The 14,077-nt window shown below is 35.5% G+C and overlaps 2 protein-coding genes across 2 annotated transcripts; one reads left to right on the plus strand and one right to left on the minus strand.

The window, feature by feature from the left end:
• Nucleotides 1-55: 55 nt before the first annotated feature.
• LOC111801066 (hydroxymethylglutaryl-CoA synthase) lies at nt 56-4,734 on the minus strand. The gene is made up of 12 exons (XM_023685032.2): nt 4,467-4,734; nt 3,640-3,746; nt 3,427-3,559; nt 2,807-2,950; nt 2,461-2,619; nt 2,202-2,275; nt 2,047-2,122; nt 1,889-1,944; nt 1,724-1,811; nt 1,504-1,644; nt 1,275-1,424; nt 56-602 (listed from the first exon to the last, which is right to left on the minus strand). The coding sequence occupies exons 1-12, from the start codon at nt 4,527-4,529 to the stop codon at nt 396-398; spliced, it is 1,398 nt and encodes a 465-aa protein (XP_023540800.2). The 5' UTR covers nt 4,530-4,734; the 3' UTR covers nt 56-395.
• A 3,673-nt stretch (nt 4,735-8,407) lies between these two features.
• Nucleotides 8,408-12,473, plus strand: LOC111801133 (E3 ubiquitin-protein ligase At1g12760). Its single transcript, XM_023685119.2, has 5 exons — nt 8,408-9,312; nt 10,259-10,378; nt 10,471-10,603; nt 11,756-11,920; nt 12,032-12,473. Exons 1-5 carry the CDS (start codon nt 8,753-8,755, stop codon nt 12,203-12,205), a joined length of 1,152 nt encoding a protein of 383 aa, XP_023540887.2. The 5' UTR covers nt 8,408-8,752; the 3' UTR covers nt 12,206-12,473.
• Nucleotides 12,474-14,077: the final 1,604 nt, after the last annotated feature.

Below are 14,077 nucleotides of genomic sequence, written 5' to 3' on the forward strand. Positions count from 1 at the left end.
GCGTTCGGATTGAGGACATAGGAATGAGAATAAGGGTGGAAAAGAGGGTATAAAGTTTGGAATATAGGACATGACTCATGAGAATATATCTGTTTATATGCCTATGAGTAACAGTATTTGAGATCTACACGAGTTCATGGTTGGGGTTCAAAATAGTATAGTTGAAGGTTAATAACATAACATGTTCTGAATAAATAAAGCCAACCCATTATTGAGACAATTTTTTCTATAAAAAAGAGAAGGAAAGAACAGAAAACTACCTGTGCTGGGAACATACTGCCTTCTATCTTAGCCTGTAAATAGCTTATGAGAAGAAAAATGGTCGTTGACACTGAATATTTAGATGAAGAACAGCTTTGGCTACACTCCTCTTGTTGTTTATTGTCATTTTTATTTCAGTGGCCATTGGCAACCACACCATTGTCAAGCTTCTCGCATTCGCCATCCTTCTTAGCGTAGAATCTCCTGTACAATGAATCGACTTCGGTGAGATAGTAGGTGCCTGGTGGTAGGAGGCTGCAGTCCTTGTTTGTCGTAAAGTCCTTGGCCCCGTACCGATGCTCCATCAGCTTCATTATTTCGACAAATTTCTCTGGTACCAACTGTACGAAAATTAGATGTTCAAATCCATGGATTAATAAGGCAATCGTCTCTCTACGTCGTATTTGTATTGTCCAACACAATGCACAACCATAAAATGCTAAAGTTCTATAAATCATCAAAACGCTCTGAACCACAGATCTAGCTATTGAGTTCAATGGTGGTTTAACGATTCCCACTCGTTAATATTATCATACGTTGTATCTTTTAACGATTCCCACTCGTTAATATTATCATACGTTATAGGATACAAAATGATGATTTGGACAACATTGTTGGTCGACTTTTGTGCAGTTCATCTGAAGTTCAAACTGTCAAGACTAATCATTGTGCTAAGCCTGAATTCAAGATACATGGAGGAGCTTGATACGGCCGTTTTCAGGGTAAAAAGGACATTGTAGCATTGGCTTAAGAATGAAGTTATAACTCGACTACGCTCTATACAATTTGAAGTTCAAACTGTCAAGACTAATCATTGTGCTAAGCCTGAATTCAAGATACATGGAGGAGCTTGATACGGCCGTTTTCAGGGTAAAAAGGACATTGTAGCATTGGCTTACGAATGAAGTTATAACTCGACTACGCTCTATACAATTTCTCAGGAGATCTATTTACCGTCTACACTACAGCATAATTAGTTAGGTTTGTAGAAAACATGAGATAGAAGTAAATACCTCGTGCCTCAATTTCAACTTTTTATCTACATTCAAGACGGCTGCAACGTTGGAGAGACTAAAGGGATGTTGACCTTCATTGATTTTCAATGAGAACATCGTTGCGGTTGACCCACTGCCGTACGAGAACAATATCACCCTATTTCCTGACTGGCATAGAATCAGACCATTTAGACAGGTGAAAGTAAAGCAGCCAAATGTGTAAATTGGTAGTAGAGAAGGTGAATACCAGTGAGCTATGCTTATTGTGAAGAAGCGAAATAAATGCTGCATAGAGAGAAGCAGTATACATGTTTCCAACTTGCTTTGGTATTAAAGTGGAGGGTTGCACCTTGGAATCATAAAGTGGCTTTGCAAGTTGTTGAGTTATCTGCAAATCCATTATATTAGTTAACAAAAAGTGAAAGATAAATGACCAGCTAAAAGGATGTCTTTCAAATGTATAAGACCTTTTCAAGATCCCGACTCTGGTAACTTTCATCGTTAGACAAGGTTGAAAACGGAGCCAACTTTTCTTTAACGACTTCGTCTATTGAGCTGTAAAGAGCAGAAAAAACTTCAACATCCACTAGAACCACCAGAAACAACCAAAGAAGCATAAGAAGCATATATACCTCGCATTTCTCTTGAAGTCGTTAAAGAGCAATCGAGCAAAGCTCTTCTGCACAAGCTGCGGTACATGAAAGGAAATTGATTCATTAAGTAATCTCCTCCCTCATTCTTTTACTGGGAAAACTAACAAGTAATAAGACCAAATTCTAGCATATGTTACCTTGTTATAGGGAGAATGAAATACAAAATAGTCAGCATCAGAAATTGTAAACTGTTTGCCCTCCAGTTTCTCATACCTAATTGAAGTACAATGACGAGTAAGATAAAATACCTAGTTCGCAAGCGACGATTAATTTATTCAAAATATGAACTTACTTGTGACATAATTGTTTGTAGCAAGAATCCAGGGCCATGAGGTAACAGGTTTGAGAGAGCTTACCATCTACAACCTGCAAGCAAATCATTATAGAGATGACTCACTAGATGTAGCAAGAAACTATGTAAATTATCAAAGCCAGGTTATACAAAATGTACAATATTTTCTACAAAAGAAAGACATCTTTTAATATAATGGAAACTAGAGCAAAAAGTTGGAAATAACCAACGAATTACAATGTATTATGTTAAAGATTACCGGGTATTCGCTGGCTAGGTTAGGCTTGTAAAAATCGTAAACGTGAGACATATGACTTCCCCTCAACTTGCTTTCAAAAGCAATAGGAGCATCAGGTCCTATCAGCATGGCAATGGCAGCAGCCCCACCTGTAGGACGAGCTGATCCTTCAGCATAGACCTAACAGAATGGACAAGTAATTAATGCAGATTTTGACAGCAAATATTTCAAGAAAATTTTAGTTCAATATATTTCAATGAATAATGTCAAAAAAAAAAAAAAAACTTATCTCCCATGTTGAAAAATTATAAACCTACACCAAAACTAATTAAAATATAACAATAAGATAGACTAGATTATATCATACCGCACTGTCTGTGCACACCACAAGACCATAACGCCCATCCCAGGAGCTGCTCTCCACCCAATTGACACAGTTGAAAAGGGCAGCTGTGCCCCCATAGCATGCATTAGTTGAATCAACACCTTCAATATCGGTATTTCCATGTTTCTGCTTATATGAAATGATAAGAACATTCAGTATTGTACCATCAATAATGGCCTTAAACATAAACTTTGAACCGATATTTATATTATCAAGGGAAGGATTCCATTCAAGCTAGGCAGCAGACAAAAACAAAGATTTGCATCCTCATAAATACCAAAAGACGTAACCATCTACAAGCCAGTTCAGCTATTCATGAAAATCATTACAAGTAACTTTCAATCTGCAAACTCCATTAAAATGCTATCCACCAAAAAATACACACAATTGGGGCCAATCAACAAAATTCATCCATTAAACTATTTCAAAGCATACTTCAATGACAAACTTTTTGGCAGATCAAGACTTCAATAAAATAGAAGACACGTAAAACTTCCCACTTCTAGTTTTGTTCACCCTCACTCTTGGTGGCCCCTGGTTTTTTTTTTTTTTTTTTTTTTTCGTTTAAAAAAAAGTGCAAGAGGAATACCCAAAATTTTTACCTCAAAAATTTGCATCAGGAAAGTCTTAATTGATTTGCTTTTATCTATAACAGTCTCACTGCCAACTTCCAGCCGGCCAACTTGCTTTGGGTCAATTCTATACTTCTCAAGAAGGGAAGTGACAACTGTCAAGCTGAAAATCCAAGAATTTCGATGTTAAGAACAATCTTCAGAATACAGAACCATGTAGATTGTAGCCAATATGGTCACTACCTCATTGAGATTACATCTTCAACCTCAGAACAGAACGCCATGCAATCCTGTCCGAGCCCAATCGTGTATTTCCCCTTGCTTGCTCCATCATGAGCCTCCAAAGCTTCCTATGTTGCCAAAGCAGAAACCATATTAATTTCACTAGCAAGCATACAAGTGAAGGTACCAAATAGTGAGCTCTAGAGACGCAATTCTTCTTTGACATTACAATGATGTCAATATCTTATCAGAATTGTTTGTTGGTCAGGGACATAACATCCACGGAGACTGAATTCAAATAACTTTTCCTCTTAAAACTTGAGGCAGATCCAAGAAGTCCCAAAAAAGGGAAAAAAAACAGAGACGAAAAGAAAGTAGACCAACAGACAAAATTTAATCTAAGAGAGCTGTTAAACAACATATGCACATGTTGTGTGCTAGATATGAGCTCAAAAGCAGCCACCAAACAATTGGGTCAGGTCCCTCAGCCCAGAAATGAGCTCAAAAGCTGAAGTGGCCCAACTCACACACCACACAAACAGACATTATGTACGTACATGTGAAAATGTATAATTTAAAAAATGAATCTCCGATCGGAAACAACGAAGCAGGAAAGAGCGAAACATTTCGAAGCATTCAAAAAACCAAAAACAACACAACTCAAAAATTATAGCAAAAATTAAACAAGATTAAGAAAAACAAAACCAATTCATAGAAACAATAACGAAAAGCTACACCCAGTGTACGAATTTCTCCAAACACCACCAAAATACAATCCAAAACCAAGCGCAAAGCAAGCAGAAAGCAAAGTAAAGCTAGAAATTCAGCTGAAAGTGAGAGATCCTCACCTGCTGAACACAGGTAGGAGGGAAGTAGATATCAACAGCGAGAATTCCCACATTCTTGGCCATTTCCAGAACCTCTTTTCGGCGTTCAATTCAAATAAACCGATCCAAATCAATAAAGAACCTAAGTTTGCTACGAAGCTCTCCTTCGAATCTCGTTTTGCTGTGAAAACGAAGAAATCGAGAGAATGAAATTGAGAGAGAAGAGAGAGGAAATCCTTTGAAGTAGCAGAGGAAGATGGCAAGGCTCACATGGGGGCGAGTCTTAAATAGAATGCAGTCTACATGAGCTTCCAACCAAATATTTTGTAAAATGGAGGACGAATTTCCACTTTTGCCTCTCTTTTCTGCTTATTTACTTTCCTTGCCATTTTTGTTTTTTTTTTTTCGTTCTCTAAATTATAATTTTTTTAAATACAAGCCCTTGTTTTTAATATTTTCAACATTTTATGGATTAAGTTGTTGAATTTTTAAATTTAATAAATTTCGGTTTAAATCAACAAATTCCGGCCATCTCAATTAGAAATGAGCTCCAAATAGAGTTTGAAAACGTGTGTACGAGTTTGACAGAGTGGAGAATGATTGTGTTTTTTAGCGACAAGGTTGAGATTCTCGATAGTAGCATTCGGTAATAAGTATTTTTAACCTACTAAAAAATATAAATATTTATTTATTAATTTAAATACTTTTTAAATTTTGATAATACTAAATAATTAATTTATAAATTTGAAACATTTTCAAATTTGTATTTTTTCTTTCCTAAAAAAATACTATTATTTAATTAAATTTCGATTAAAAAAATAGCTTTAAATTAAAAAAAATGGACTAATTTTAAAATTTTATTAAAAGTAACTAAAAAAGAATAAATTAATAAAGGATATATTAGCCGTTATTATATTTAATCTCTACAAAACGAATGTTTGTAATAAATTTAAGTTTTAAATAAAAGAGATTATTATTTACTTTATTTAAATATTTCAAATTGTTTCATTGTTATACTATATAGTCTTTTGAAAAAAAATTATATAATTAATAAGGTAATAAAAAATATTGGGACATGCATTAAAATACTATTAAAATATTAAAAATTACCCTCTTTATTATTCAAGTTAGGTATTACGCCATCTATTATTAAACATTAAATAATACCATCAACCATCTTCAATTTTTCATTTCATAATTAATATATTTAGTTATTGAGTGAATAGTTTCGGTCAGCGTCCCATCAATAGTTTCCGTCACGCTTTAAGTAGATATTTTCTTTTTTGGGCTTTCTCTTATGGACTTCCTCTCAAAGTTTAAAGGTAGAGATTTTCGTACGTTTATAGGAATGTTTCGTTCTTCACTCTAACTGGTGTTGGATCTCACACCTTCATTTTTCGATGGCTTCCACTTGCTTTGAAAAGTTTACAATGAAAGTTATCAAAGATCTTCGTTAGTAATTTCATTAGACCGTTCGTCTTTTTTGATATATCCAAATAATTAACAGGTGGGTTGATCGAGTTCTTCGGATCATACGATCTTTTACACACCTCTAATATTTTTATAATGATTCAATCCGTACTTAAATTTCGGGCATAAATAATTTTTAAATCAGTTAGGAGCTGGGAGATATTGATGTGATGCAAATTAAAGAGAACTCTAACCACATTTTAGGGTTGAATCTCACCTACAAAATCTTAGGACTCGAATAATACCATTTGGTTCAATCCAACCGTCATATTTATAACAATTTATGATAGAACCGTAAAAATATTTTAGAAGTTTAAAAATATAATTTTTTTTTAAAGTTATATTTATTTATTAATTTAGCGATATAATTATAAATTTATTTATTTACAAGCTCAGTAATTTATTTATGGATAAAAGTACAAAAGCTTTTGGACAGCACATTTCTTACGTGGCAAGAAACAGAGTACACAACAGATGCACGCGCTTTCATTTATTCTCTTTAAATAATAATCTAATTTCTGACGTGGAATTTTGTTCCACGTGTGGCAATGAGAGATCACATGCCAAATAAATCTTGGGGTATTTTTAAAATGATTTTATTAAATTTTAAAAAAAATGAAAATATGTTATAATCATTAAATCCTTGATTTAAAAAAAGAAAAAAAAAAAGTACAAAACAACTAAAATCTTTGAAGATTATTAAATGATAACTTAATTCAATAGCTTACTAAAAATGATTTTCTTTTTAAGTAATTAAATTATATTCAAATTTAAATTATATATATTTTAATTTTATTTGAACCGAGTCTGACCGTTATTGACGGTCTTATATTTCTTGTCTCCATTCCCACCCTCGAACCTGCTCAAATCCTTGCCTCCCCCTCCTCAAATAAACAGTCATCCATTGCTCCTTGACTTGATACGATTCTACCACCTTGTTTACAGTAAGTTGCGAGTTGCTAAGGATAAGCAAATTGATAATCCTAAACGTCTTGGTACTTGGCCTCGTTATTGGAAGACTGAAACTTGAATTGTAGTGCATATTTAAAATTTTCCTTTTCTGACTTGATCAGCTTTAATCTAGCATCACACCCTTTGTCTTTAGATGACTCATCCTCATAAAAAGCGTCCAATCAAGATCATTATCATCTATGATGTAGACGTGTAGCTTGGTGACATGAACTTCTGGCAATGGAGTATGACCTTTTTCATGGCGGTTCAGGGTCAAAATTGAATATCATACCACTCAACTCTACTGTTCACTTCATTAGTTTGTCTGATTCCTCGGGCTTTTATAGTACATGCCTTAACGAAAAACGTATTAGGATGATTACCATATGTGCTTGACCTTTGTGCCAAAGTTATAAGAGCTAAGACGAGTTTGAAACCAAATATTTTGTTAAAAGCTTTATCAAGTACCAATCATCGACGTGTCAATTTTTTTTACGACTTTTGCACATAAGCATTAAAATTGAACAATTTTTTTTACAAAATTGCTTCCTTTTTTACCCGTATTTACTCATTTTTATTGGTTTATAATTAAACTACTTAAATTCACTCTCAATTACCTAATTTAAAGCAATAAACTTGCGTATTAGAGTTAAATAACCCTAATAAATAAGATTTTTTTTTCAAGGTTAAGTCTTTTTTAAGCTAACTCGTCGTTTAAGTCCTAAAATTGATACTTAAACGTGACTACTCATGTAATTTACCTTACAATGGGATGTAGTGATTCAATTTTATTAGATTACATTCAAGTTCTCTGTTCAATCAAATTCTTAAAATAAAATGGATATTTTCGGTTGAAAAATTTTGGAGGCCTATAATTCTTTTAAATATACATTTTTAAAAAACATTTTTCTTAACAAAATTGATTTAAAATTTAAATATTTTATTACAATCTCCCATAATTATATATACACAAAAGTTTATTTAGTTATTGTTGGTTCAAATGAAAGATTACTATAAAATTTCATTATTAAATAATATCAATTTTTAATTATTAAATATGAATTAACTTCAAAAAATTTAATTTTAAATGCTATAATCACATGCGAAGTGATCATCAATAATAAGATGGACGACAACAACGAAAAATTTAAGTGTTCTCTAACACTAAACAGAGGCGAACATACAGTCATCGATGATGAGGTAACGACGTTGGTAGTAGTTTGTCGCGACGGTGGACAACAACAGTTGCAAGTAATGGTTGCCAACATTGACAATGGATGACTGCAGCTACCGATGATAATTGCTTGCAATGATGGTTTGTTAGTACGGTTGATTGCAATTGCGGGTGGTGCAACAATGAAAATAGTAAAGGGTATTTTTGGTCATTTTCATATAACCGGGTTAGAAAAAAAGTGTTTGTCAAAATTAAATTCCAAACACTCTCACACAACAAAGTTGTTGTTTGTTTTTAGGGGACAGCTAAATTCTATATTCAAAGCAATCTAGTTGATAGAGCATGATGTGAGGAATATGGTGTCGTAAATGATCCAGCCCGCCCTCCAGCGATTCCCACTTTCTCAAACAGAACAACACGACACGTGGTGTTCATCCGATCGGCCGTGTCCCACCGGTGACGAGCACGCAAAGAGCTACATATAAATCAAAACAGGAGGATTCATCGCAAAATCTTCCCCCATTTTTAGCCGGAGCTCCAGAAATCCTTCCGCTACCCACCACCCCTTTTCGCGAATTTCTTCCATTTCCAACTCACATTTGTTCTTTCTTCGTTCTCCCAGATTTCCCCAATCTGGTTGTTTCCCGTCCGGGATGAAGCAAGTCAATTCACGGATATAGGGTTGTTGATTCTTTTTCAAAGAGAATTTCGAATGGCGTCTTCAAGGTCCCCGAATGGATCGTCCGATAATATCGTCGATAGCACTCCATTGATGGGGAATCCAAACCGGTCGTTGGAAGATGGGCATTCAGGTCGGCGATTTGTGCAGAGGCGAAGTCTGCGTCAGGCGGCTAGGTTTCTGCGGCAGGCGACTAGTCGGAGGGCGTTGCGCGAGCCGTCTATGTTGGTTCGAGAGACGGCTGCGGAGCAATTGGAGGAGCGGCAGAACGATTGGGCGTATTCTAAGCCGGTTGTTATCCTTGACATCTTGTGGAATTTCGCTTTTGTTGTTGTTGCTGCTACCGTTTTGCTTCTGAGCCGCAGGGATTCTCCTACAAAGCCTTTGAGGCTATGGATTCTGGGGTATGCGCTCCAATGCATTCTCCATATGGTGAGTGTTTGTATTGAGTATTATCGGCGCCTACAGCGACGATTCTTGGCGTTTAACTCGACGGATGAAGGAAATTCTGCGCGCGGGATTTCGGGTTTGGGGCCGAGAGGAAATTCGAGCCATTATCCATCACTGGCGCAGTTGGATGATAACGATACCAGGTTAGGTTGTCTATCTATGGCTGCACTATATACTGTTCAATAATGAGAAAGTGCTGAAAGGTTTTCTCCTGCATTTTTCTGGTTCCTTTACTTTCAATATACCCTATTACTATCTCAATTGTTGAATCAAAAAGAGCAAATCAACTCTGTTAGACGAACACGACTCTCCACACTGGTATGATATTGTCCACTTTGAGCATAAGTTCTCATAGCTTTGTTTTGGGCTTCCCCAAAAGACGACTCTCCACACTGGTATGATATTGTCCACTTTGAGCATAAGTTCTCATAGCTTTGTTTTGGGCTTCCCCAAAAGGCCTCACACCAATGACCAATGGAGAGTGTATTCTTTGATTATAAACCCATGACCATTCCCTACACCAATGACCAATGGAGAGTTCCCTACACCAATGACCAATGGAGAGTGTATTCTTTGATTATAAACCCATGACCATTCCCTACACCAATGACCAATGGAGAGTGTATTCTTTGATTATAAACCCATGACCATTCCCTAAATTAATCGATGTGGGACACTTTCATCCAACACCTCCCATCGAGCACAGTATGCCTCTCCTTAATCGAGATTGGACTCCTTTGGAGTTCTCTAGTCACTTTTTGACTATGCCTTCGAGGCTCACGATACTTTGTTCAACATTTGAGGACTATTGGCATAGTTAAGTTTAGGGCATGACTCTGATACTATGTTAGATGAACACGACTCTCCACAATGGTATGTATGATATTGTCCACTTTGAGCATAAGCTCTCATGGCTTTGCTTTGGACTTCCCCAAAAGGCCTCGCACCAATGGAGAGTGTATTCTTTGATTATAAACCCATGACCATTCCCTAAATTAACCAATGTGGGACAGTTTCATCCAACAAACTCTACTCTCCTTCCACCATTGAGCCACTCACTTATATTCATTTTCTTTTCTGTCACGACAGTGTAGCAAAGCACCTTGAATCTGCAAATACAATGTTTTCATTCATCTGGTGGATTATTGGATTCTACTGGGTATCTGCAGGAGGCCGATCTTTAGCGCACGCCTCCCCTCTGCTTTACTGGTTTGTGATCACTCCTTGTTTGCACTGGGTTTTGAAGTTGATGGTTATCTCGTCATAGATTCTAACTTCAATTAATGTGGGTCGAACTGCAGGTTATGTATCATATTCTTGGGCTTTGATGTGTTCTTTGTGGTTTTGTGTGTTGCTTTGGCATGTATCATTGGGATTGCTGTTTGCTGCTGTCTTCCCTGTATCATTGCACTTTTATATGCTGTAGCAGACCAGGTAATTGTATGATGTCCCAGGATATATTTTTATGCCTCCATTAAAAGGTATAGATTATTGCCTACCATTAATCAAATTCCTTTGCTTTGTCCATTGTAAAACCATTGAAGTAAAAATAAGGGAGCGAGACGAGAGTTGTCTTCTTTTAATTATGTAACGTTTTCGTGTATTAGATGGATAAACCCCATTTGAAATGTGTACTAGCGAAAGTGTGTGAGAAAGGAGAGTAGAACCCTTTGTTTTGTAACTAGACTCTGGGGCTGTAGTAAGGGGAGGCCGACGGGTACTAATAGGAGAGGAAAGTGCTGAATAAGGTACGTTTTGGCTTGTTCGGGAGTCGAGCGAAATGGGAAGCCCTAGAATTCTTCCTTGATTATACTTTGCTGATAAATAAAACCTTGGTTTTCCAAGACTATTATAAAATTCTTCTGCTTTGTGTTGGCATGAAGCCCTTCTTGTTTATAGTAGTTCGTCTCGAGGTAATTGAAGCCTCCGTTATTACGAACTCGAGAGAGAGAGAGTCATGAGCTGAGCTAGGCATAGCCAATTTAACCTTTTATCCTAAACCATCTAAGATGGGAGTATGAACAAGGACTCTCCTCTTTTACGTTGCGGCCACCGGTGTGTTCTTTGCAGGAAATAGGAGAACCTAGACCATCTTTTGTTGGATTGTCTGTTTGCTTATCTCCCTTTGGTGTTGGTTTTTCAGAATCTTCGGGGTGGATATGGCTCGTAACAAAGGGTGTCGTTCCACGATTGAGGAGGTGATTCTGAACCATCATTTTCGCAACAAAAGGAAAGTTATGTGGCAGGACTCGTTTTTTTTTCTCGCTATTTTGCGAGGGCATTTGGCTTGACAAGAATAGTAGAATGTTTAGCGGGTCTGTGAGAGGTTTGGTGAGGAGCTTTCGGAGTCTGTCGGATTTAACTCGTCTTTATAGAGCGTCCGTAAATCAGACTTTTTGTAATTACCAAGTGGATCTCGTATTCTTTTGGCCTGAGATCCATTCTTGTAATTAGTTTTGGGTTGTATCCCTTGTACATTGTTTCATCTCTCAATGAAATCTTGGTTTCTTATCAGAAAGACCATTTAGTTTCGTTTACAAGGCCAACTTTACTGGCTTGATGCATATAATAATGCCTTATATGCAGGAAGGAGCAACCAAAGAAGACGTTGAACAGTTGTTGAAATTTAAATTCAGAAAGGTCAACGATGCCGAGAAATTCTCTGCTGATTTACACGAACCTCTCGGTGGTATAATGACCGAGTGTGGTACAGATTCACCCATTGAACACGCCTTCTCACAGGAGGATGCGGTACGTATGACATCCCTTATCATATATCGAACCTTCGCTGGGATCTTACTTTGTTATAAACTAGAATTCGCTTGTTCTGTTCTCAAACTGACGACATTTCCTGCCTTTTAGGAGTGCTGTATCTGCCTTTCTGCATACGACGATGGCGTCGAGCTACAAGAGCTCCCATGTGGTCACCATTTCCACTGTTCCTGCGTCGATAAGTGGCTGTATATTAACGCTACATGTCCTCTCTGCAAGTATAACATCTTGAAAAATAGTAATCTTGCTGAAGAGGAAGTTTGAAAATACTCCTCGATTCGAGTGTACGAACGTTTATATGTGTTGAGTTATGTTTATGTTGGTCGTGAAATAGCCTCTGGCTGCAGTTGTTAGTGTTGTGATCGTTGTGTATATTATTCTTTGTTGCTCTGCTCAGGTTGCTTGTGTAAATGGCGATGTGAAGGTCCTGACTATTGCTCAAGGCATTCCTCTGTTATTCTTCTCCTTTTCCTTAGTCCTCAACTTTTGTAATCTCATTACCAAATTTAAGTTACAAATCCTTTGCTTTGAACGCACTCTTCGAGATATGAATGAGGCTCGGGGCATTGTCTCTCGTTCTGGAGGCTCTCCCTCGGGAATGAAACTAGTGCTTCGGGAGGGGATGTAAAAGGACACGTAAGGCACTTTCGTTAACAAGCTTAACTACAACAAGTTGCTTAGTTTGTTTAGCTGCTGTTTGGATGGTAGTACTGACTCTTAGAAAGATAGATTCTCCAATCGGGACGGAAAAGAAACCTTTTCCAAACTTTATTGCATTCCTTTTTTATTCATCTCATTTTCCAGTTTCTCGTGAAATCTTAAATTATAAATTTTTAAAATAAAATATTAACTATTTTTTATAATATTTTTAAATTTATAAAGAGAATTAAAAGATATTTTAGAGTATTATTGAAAATTTTGAAAGTTTTCAAGTATCTTTTAAAAATAATATATGTGAATATATATATTTTTATTAATTTAATAAGAAAAGAAAGTAATTAATAAAAAAACCAAAATTACTTTTTAAATTGTAAGTAGAAATAATAATAATAAATAAATAAAGATCCAAAATGAGAAGGTCAACTAGGATTGATTCAAAAGCTGTTACTCAAGTTGGCTTGCATAGCCACAATGATTGAAAACGAGTGGAAACTTATCTCATTTTTATTCTATTTCTTTCTTGGAAATATTAATAAAAGAAATAAAATATTTTAATTAAAGAATATATTCCTTAAAAAAATAAAAAAAATAAAAAAATATATTTTATCGAATATTTAAATTTGTTAGATGAAAGTCTCGGCTAATTTAGGGAATGATCTTGGGTTTATAATCAAAGAATATTATCTTCATTGATAGGAGACATTTTGGGGAAGCCCAAAGCAAAGCCATGAGGGCTGATGTTCAAAGTAGACAATATTATACTATAGTGGAGAATCATGTTCAACTAACATGATATCAGAGTTATGCCTTAAGCTTAGCCATATCAATAGAATTCTCAAATGTCGAACAAATGAGTCAAGGCTCCTTAAAGTTATAGTAAAAAATGACTAAGACTCCAAAAAAACGAATCGATTCTCGATTAAGGGGGGAGACATACTTTGTTCGAAGGGATGTGTTGGATGAAAGTCCCACGTCGACTAATTTAAGGAATGATCATGGATCTAGACTATCTTAGTAATAGAAAGTTGGGCCTTGGTTAGATATTCTTTTAGTTTAGAGTTGAATTATTTAAAAATTGACTTTTTTTAGTCGGGTCAACTCAACTAACACTAAAATAGGGTTATAACCCAAACCAACACTATCCTATTTTTAAGATTATTATAAAAGATAAGAATATTTGGCTTTTGTTTGTGATTTATAAATTTTTTATATTTAATTTTATGAAACTTTTGTTATTAATATAATATATATCGTAACTAAAATAAGTAATAATAATAATAATAATAAAAGAACAACTCGGTAATCTAATATGAAAATAGAGAATTGAGTTGGGTTAAAGGTGTGAACTCTATTCAAGTTCTTCAGATTTTTACGAGTTAATACAAAAAAATTCTCTAAACTAAGCCGTATATATCCTTAATTACAGACAATAGTTATTAAATTAAAAATCACAAGGGGTTTGATTTAAGAATTTAA

Source organism: Cucurbita pepo, chromosome 8, assembly GCF_057944985.1.
Source record: "Cucurbita pepo subsp. pepo isolate OVF chromosome 8, ASM5794498v1, whole genome shotgun sequence".
NCBI lineage: Eukaryota > Viridiplantae > Streptophyta > Magnoliopsida > Cucurbitales > Cucurbitaceae > Cucurbita > Cucurbita pepo.